The 7,500-nt window shown below is 43.8% G+C and overlaps 2 protein-coding genes across 3 annotated transcripts in view; both read left to right on the forward strand.

Annotated features, from left to right (window-relative positions):
• LOC107568382 (endoplasmic reticulum resident protein 27-like) overlaps positions 1 to 2,071 on the forward strand; it is an 8,495-nt gene extending 6,424 nt beyond the window's left edge. Inside the window, exons 5-7 of the mRNA XM_016254338.1 lie at positions 598 to 723; positions 1,716 to 1,913; positions 1,993 to 2,071. Coding sequence (XP_016109824.1) covers positions 598 to 723; positions 1,716 to 1,913; positions 1,993 to 2,037 — 369 coding nt within the window. The 3' untranslated portion in view covers positions 2,038 to 2,071. The remainder of the gene's footprint in view (positions 1 to 597; positions 724 to 1,715; positions 1,914 to 1,992) is intronic.
• Positions 2,072 to 6,870: 4,799 nt separating this feature from the next.
• Positions 6,871 to 7,500, forward strand: part of bglapl (bone gamma-carboxyglutamate (gla) protein, like) — a 2,407-nt gene continuing 1,777 nt past the window's right edge. The window contains exon 1 of one of the 2 annotated variants that reach the window (XM_016254334.1): positions 6,871 to 7,500. This exon is cut by the window's right edge and continues 68 nt beyond it. The gene's annotated coding sequence lies outside the window, so the exon portion shown is untranslated. The other variant, XM_016254333.1, reaches the window with a different exon arrangement.

The raw sequence follows: 7,500 nt of genomic DNA on the forward strand, positions 1-7,500 counted from the left end.
GTGTGTGTCTGTCTCTGTGTGTGTCTCTGTCTGTCTGTGTGTGTGTCTCTGTCTGTCTCTGTGTGTGTCTCTGTCTGAGTGTGTGTGTGTGTCTCTCTCTCTCTGTGTGTGTCTCTGTGTGTCTTTCTCTTTGTCTCTGTGTGTGTGTGTGTGTCAGTGTGTGTGTGTGTGTGTCAGTGTGTGTGTGTGTGTGTCAGTGTGTGTGTGTGTGTGTCAGTGTGTGTGTGTGTGTGTCAGTGTGTGTGTGTGTGTGTCAGTGTGTGTGTGTGTGTGTCAGTGTGTGTGTGTGTGTGTCAGTGTGTGTGTGTGTGTGTCAGTGTGTGTGTGTGTGTGTCAGTGTGTGTGTGTGTGTGTCAGTGTGTGTGTGTGTGTGTCAGTGTGTGTGTGTGTGTGTCAGTGTGTGTGTGTGTGTGTCAGTGTGTGTGTGTGTGTGTCAGTGTGTGTGTGTGTGTGTCAGTGTGTGTGTGTGTGTGTCAGTGTGTGTGTGTGTGTGTCAGTGTGTGTGTGTGTGTGTCAGTGTGTGTGTGTGTGTGTCAGTGTGTGTGTGTGTGTGTCAGTGTGTGTGTGTGTGTGTCAGTGTGTGTGTGTGTGTGTCAGACTGCAGTGGGTCTGTTCCAGTCTGTGGTGAAGACGCACCTGCTGCTGATGGCTGATAGAGTGCGCACTCACTCGGAGCCCCTGCAGCAGATCTTCAGAGATCTCGCGCCAAAATATGCTGGCAAGGTAGTAAACACGAGTCCATTTTACCTCATTTATCTGACGAGAAAGTGTTAATTAAGAGGATGATGGGGTGAAGTCTCAATGTTTCATTCTTTAATGGGATTAAGAGCTTTTGTTCTGATTACACAAGCGCTGCGCCCCACTGACCCTAATATCCCCACACATGCCAGATCCTTCCAGAACTTCAGAAATATTCCAGACTGTATGAGACTGCTAAAGGTTTTGATTGATTAGGGCAATATTTTTAATTTAAAGTGACGGACTGTTTGTATACGGTACACTTTAAGACAATTATCACATGAAGTAATTGCGGTTTACAGTCAGATTAATGTTTATCTGACACAAAACAGCACTGCACAGATACATTTACACAAAATCTAACTAATAAAATGGCTATAAACTAAAACTAAATAACTAATATGAGAAAAAAACAGTAGAAACCCTCATAGAATTTGTAACTGTAGAAAGCCTGATTGTATTGGTTTTAATGGAAACTGTAATGTTCCCTTTGGGTCTCTACTGGTAGCTTGTTGCCTTCTATTGTTAAAACCACTAAATCCTAATGGAATATGACCCAAAACACACTACGGGACAGGGTTGCCAGGTCTTGTGTAAAACCAGCACAAAGGCCAGTCAAAAACATATGCCTGACCCATACCTCAAATACATATTTTATATTTTACAATCCCTGTTATGCATTATACACGATTTCAACTATAACATCACTAGTAGTTCTCATAAACAGTTTTCATAATGGAGCTCCTCTTTCACAAAACTCATAATCTCGCACAGTTTTATCATTGGTAGATTGTAAAATATTTCAATACAACGCATTTCAGTCGATTACAGATTCTGCAATATGTCAAACCTCTGAACCGTGAGGAAAAATCAGCCACCAGCAGAGAGTTTACAAATAGCCGATTCTGCAGGAGAACTGCGTATAATCATAATTGTGGTTTTCGAGCAGATGCTTGAATGTGTTTTGTGAAATGCAGATGTTGTTCGTGCTGGTAAACGGACAAGAGAAGTCGAACGCCCGCGTGCTGGAATACTTCGGCCTGAAGTCTGGTGATCTGCCGCGGATCGGCCTTTACGATGGAGACTTGGACAAGAAGTGGCTCCTGGCGGCGGGTGAAATCACTACTGAGCGCGTGCAGGACTTCTGTGACTCCTTCCTGGATGGAGAACTGCAGGTGAGGCCAGCGGAAGGAGCGCTGTTAACACACCGACATACTGACAGTCTATAAACTGAGTTTATTTTCTTTCCCACAGAAGCAGAAAGAGGAGGAGACACCCGAAGACAAGACTGAACTATAACACCATCCTATTCCTCATTAAAAATATTCAAATACAGGGGATCTTGTTTTTGAGTTCATCATGTAGGACCTGTGTGTGTGTGTGTGTGTGTGTGTGTGTTGTACAAAAGCTTTGTGTGTATACATGGCATTTGACACACAGACACGCAGCACTGAGTCTGGCTGTGACATATATATTCTGTACACGCCACGCTGAGACCCCGTAAACTCAGTGATTGAGAATAAAGAGGCTGTAAATGTGCTGAAAGCCGCCTGGATTCTTGAGCCGGGCCGAATGTGGATAATGAGCGGGTTTTGTTAACTGAGCGGAAATGGGAGTTCAATCTCCGAAATTCTCTGAAAGCAAACACACACACCGAGAGACTGAGTTTGGGTTTATTTGCGTGAGTGGCTACAGTGAGACTCACAGAATAATGGGTCATTTGTCCTCAGAGCAAGGTTATGAGACCGAGACACACACACAGATGATGGAGTCTGATGAGTCTTGGTTCTGCTCGTATACTGTACTGCTCACACCTAACTTAAAGCCTTTGTTCAAGATTCAAGAGTTCATTGTCATAATAAACAATCTGTTGCACCATACAATGAAAGCCTTGCTCTGTGAATCCTCTCAGCAGCCTCTGACATATGTTAAAGGACATTAGAATAGGAGACACAATACGTGAATTACACATTTACAATTACAAAATTGCAATATTACTAATAGGGCAGAATGCAAGAAACAACATTATCATGTAGGACCTGTGTGTGTGTGTGTGTGTTTCTGATCTATGTACAAAAGCTTTGTGTGTATACATGGCATTTGACACACAGACACGCAGCACTGAGTCTGGCTGTGACATATATATTCTGTACACGCCACGCTGAGACCCCGTAAACTCAGTGATTGAGAATAAAGAGGCTGTAAATGTGCTGAAAGCCGCCTGGATTCTTGAGCCGGGCCGAATGTGGATAATGAGCGGGTTTTGTTAACTGAGCGGAAATGGGAGTTCAATCTCCGAAATTCTCTGAAAGCAAACACACACACCGAGAGACTGAGTTTGGGTTTATTTGCGTGAGTGGCTACAGTGAGACTCACAGAATAATGGGTCATTTGTCCTCAGAGCAAGGTTATGAGACCGAGACACACACACAGATGATGGAGCTGAGTTTATTTTCTTTCCCACAGAAGCAGAAAGAGGAGGAGACACCCGAAGACAAGACTGAACTATAACACCATCCTATTCCTCATTAAAAATATTCAAATACAGGGGATCTTGTTTTTGAGTTCATCATGTAGGACCTGTGTGTGTGTGTGTGTGTTTCTGATCTATGTACAAAAGCTTTGTGTGTATACATGGCATTTGACACACAGACACGCAGCACTGAGTCTGGCTGTGACATATATATTCTGTACACGCCACGCTGAGACCCCGTAAAATATATTGAGAATAAAGAGGCTGTAAATGTGCTGAAAGCCGCCTGGATTCTTGAGCCGGGCCGAATGTGGATAATGAGCGGGTTTTGTTAACTGAGCGGAAATGGGAGTTCAATCTCCGAAATTCTCTGAAAGCAAACACACACACCGAGAGACTGAGTTTGGGTTTATTTGCGTGAGTGGCTACAGTGAGACTCACAGAATAATGGGTCATTTGTCCTCAGAGCAAGGTTATGAGACCGAGACACACACACAGATGATGGAGTCTGATGAGTCTTGGTTCTGCTCGTATACTGTACTGCTCACACCTAACTTAAAGCCTTTGTTCAAGATTCAAGAGTTCATTGTCATAATAAACAATCTGTTGCACCATACAATGAAAGCCTTGCTCTGTGAATCCTCTCAGCAGCCTCTGACATATGTTAAAGGACATTAGAATAGGAGACACAATACGTGAATTACACATTTACAATTACAAAATTGCAATATTACTAATAGGGCAGAATGCAAGAAACAACATTATTGCATGTATAAAGTAACTGTTACTTATTTGAAAAAGTAACTCAGATGATTTGTAAATGTAAAAGTACTGTTACTTCAGTAGTTACTGGGGAAAACTAATCTGATCACGTAACTTGCTGTACTTGTAATGTGGTACTACATACACACTGATCTTATTTCCAGCGTTCACGGTGTCACAAAGAGAGGAAAATGATGCCATTTGTGCCTGGAAGTGCCAATAAAACCATCTAGTATCTTCTACAGGTCTGCTCTCCTCCACATCTGTGTCCAGATGACTGCTGAACTGACCCTTCTTAAAGTGTTACCCACAATCCTGAATGTGTGCTTACAGCTGTGCAGAATAATAATAATTCAACATAATTGAACCATCTGTCTTTCAAGTATACCTTGGGTCAATACTGTTACATTCAACATGTTATGAGGATAAAGATCAGTATAAAATCAAATATCGTTGCACCACATCACGTTATTTACTAGGATTTTTCTAATTGAAATCCTGAATTTGATGACGCCAATGCAAGTATAGCATAATGAAATACTGAGGCTGAGAATCTGACCTCTGTTTGAACACGATTATACAGACTTTCATGATGTAAGTCATTTAAATATGACATCAGGACAACAAAAAATGTCCTTGTTCAAGAGGAATATCACAGCATAATGAGGATTAATCAGAAAATCCGGGACAAAGATGAACTTCGTTTTTCTATGCATTTCAGAAGAAAACAAAGAATTTCATTAAAAGGCCTATTAAGATACAATTTGTTTTTAAATTATATTTAACCCATTAAATACAGTGGTGATGAATAAGAACATGCACATTGTTTGTCTTGAAACTGATTTTGCATCACACCCTAAACAGAGTAAACTTGAATGTGGATAATCTATTATAAATGCTTTGTCAATACATTACTGTCATGCCAATAAAGCACATTTGAATTGCATTGGATTGAGTTGATATCGAGGGAATCAGGTTCGGTTCACAGACTCTCAAGAGCCGAGACTCCATTCTGCTAAAAACATTACAAGCTAAAAACAGAAAAACACGCACTGTAATTATCGGAAGTTTGCAGACATACGGCTCAGAAATACCCTAACTATCTATACAGCTGCTTTTATATAAAACACACACACAAACACACACACACACACTCACTGTGGTCTGACGGGTTTGTTTGTGGTGTCTGCTGTGATGGTGGATACCAGAGCTGAGGCCACATCAGACCACTGCACCACATGAACTCTGTCTCTCTCTCTCTCTCTCTCTCTCTCTCTCTCTCACATATCTCTGAAGGCTGTTAGTGTGGATCTCTCTGGCGTGTTGCTGAAGATACGAGAGTCACACTAAACATCTAAATGCAGCGGGCGCTCAGCAGCATCAGATCTCCTTCATCAGACGTCTGTCTGTCTGTTATCAGACGTGCTGGTCATGAATTCTCTTCATTTGCTTCTGCATGATCTTGATCTGCAGCTTTTGCACTGGGCAAACTTGGGAAAGAGCTGCACACATAACATCCATCCACACAACACTGAAAATTATAAGGTGGATGGATGGTATTGAGCGCTGCCGTATTTCTCTGAAGAACTTTCCACAGAGACACATCCGCTGAACAAACCCAGCAGACTAAACAAAACCTAGATGTGGAAATTACACAGCAGACCGGCCAGAACTCATTTCTCTGTGTATAATGTGCTCACACACACACGCACACACTCACACACACACACACAGACTGTCTGTCTGTCTGTCTGACTGTCCGACTGTCTGTCTGTCCGTCCGTCTGTCCGACTGTCTGTCCGTCCGTCTGTCTGACTGTCCGTCTGTCTGACTGTCCGTCTGTCTGTCTGTCCGACTGTCCGTCTGTCCGTCTGTCCGTCCGTCTGTCCGTCCGTCTGACTGTCTGTCTCTCTGTCTGTCCGACTGTCCGTCTGTCCGTCTGTCCGACTGTCCGTCTGTCCATCTGTCCGACTGTCCGTCTGTCCGTCTGTCCGTCTGTCTCACTGTCCGACTGTCCGTCTGTCCGACTGTCTCACTGTCTGACTGTCCGACTGTCCGTCTGTCCGTCTGTCCGTCTGTCCCACTGTCCGACTGTCCGTCTGTCCATCTGTCCGTCTGTATCACTGTCTGACTGTCCGACTGTCTGTCTGTCCGACTGTCCGTCTGTCCGTCCGTCTGTCCGTCCGTCTGACTGTCTGTCTCTCTGTCTGTCCGACTGTCCGTCTGTCCGTCTGTCCGACTGTCCGTCTGTCCATCTGTCCGACTGTCCGTCTGTCCGTCTGTCCGTCTGTCTCACTGTCCGACTGTCCGTCTGTCCGTCTGTCTGTTTTCAGGGCTTTGATGGGACAGTAGGGCGGCAGAGGAGATATGATGGTGCTGGCTCGAACCTGAATCCCTGTGAGACTACAGCTCCTATATCTCATGGTATTCTGTATAGCATTTCATGCATTTGTATGACCTTTAAGGTAAAATATAATTGCCTGTAAAAGTACACCTGGCCTCAGAAAATGCCCCGAGTTAAAATGGGTGCTGGTTAGAGGTTTGGGCACAGATTTATTGAGAAATGTCCCCAGATGTCAGCTAAATACGGCTCCATTTGGCACACGCTCAAAAAGAAAAGTGGCTCATAAATAATGTAAATCTGTGTTTTTGAAGTTTTGAAGTTTAGGGTTAGTCATTATAATGAGCTTTAAATATAAACAAAACAAGTCTATGGTACACAAACATCCGTATATATTTCGTATATATATATATATATATATATCGGCCCATGACTGAAGTGGAGCATTGTGGGGGATCCCTGTAAACCCTAATGACACGTTTCACGTGATGTGACCCACATTCTGTTTACTGAGCTGATGTATTTAGGTAGAACGGAAATAAATGCGTTTTATGGCAGATGCTGGATGAAACCTGCTGGACGAATATCTGCACAAAAGGTTCTTACATAACAGACGTGACAGACGCACACGGATCCGCAGGTTTCTCCCGTTTCCCGTGAGGTTTTCCTCATATAGCAGTTTCCTGATTCCCTGAGCATCCATCTGGCCCGGTCCAGGAACATTTGGACCCTGCAATGACCGTTGCTCAGAGTTTGGCTGAAAAATATATGTTTTGCATTTAGAAGCATCGCCTACATTTCCCACAGATATGGAGGATATTTAATTAAATTCAGCCAGCGACGGGTCACTCTGTGACGGGCCGTTCATGCCATGTTTGTTAGTGGTTTTGGCCCCGTTTCCCACGTTTAGGTGCGTGTGTCTGTATGCCAGCCTGCGGTTGCTGGAACACGTGTGTGTGTGTCTGTGTGTGTCTGTGTGTGTGTGTGTGTGTGTGTGTGTGAGTGTGTGCTGTTTTTGGAATGCAGAAAGGGGCAAGTCCGTTACTCGATTCCCAAACCAATAAACCAATCCAGCAGCAGTGTGTGTGGGTGACAGTGAGAGTATAAACACACCGGTGAGTAGACGGATGACAGACACGAGAGACCAGCATCACCATCAACTGACTGAAGAACAAACCCAGACCTG

The sequence above is a fragment of the Sinocyclocheilus grahami genome, unplaced genomic scaffold (assembly GCF_001515645.1).
Source record: "Sinocyclocheilus grahami isolate Dianchi unplaced genomic scaffold, SAMN03320097.WGS_v1.1 scaffold1239.1, whole genome shotgun sequence".
NCBI classification, from domain to species: Eukaryota; Metazoa; Chordata; class Actinopteri; order Cypriniformes; family Cyprinidae; genus Sinocyclocheilus; species Sinocyclocheilus grahami.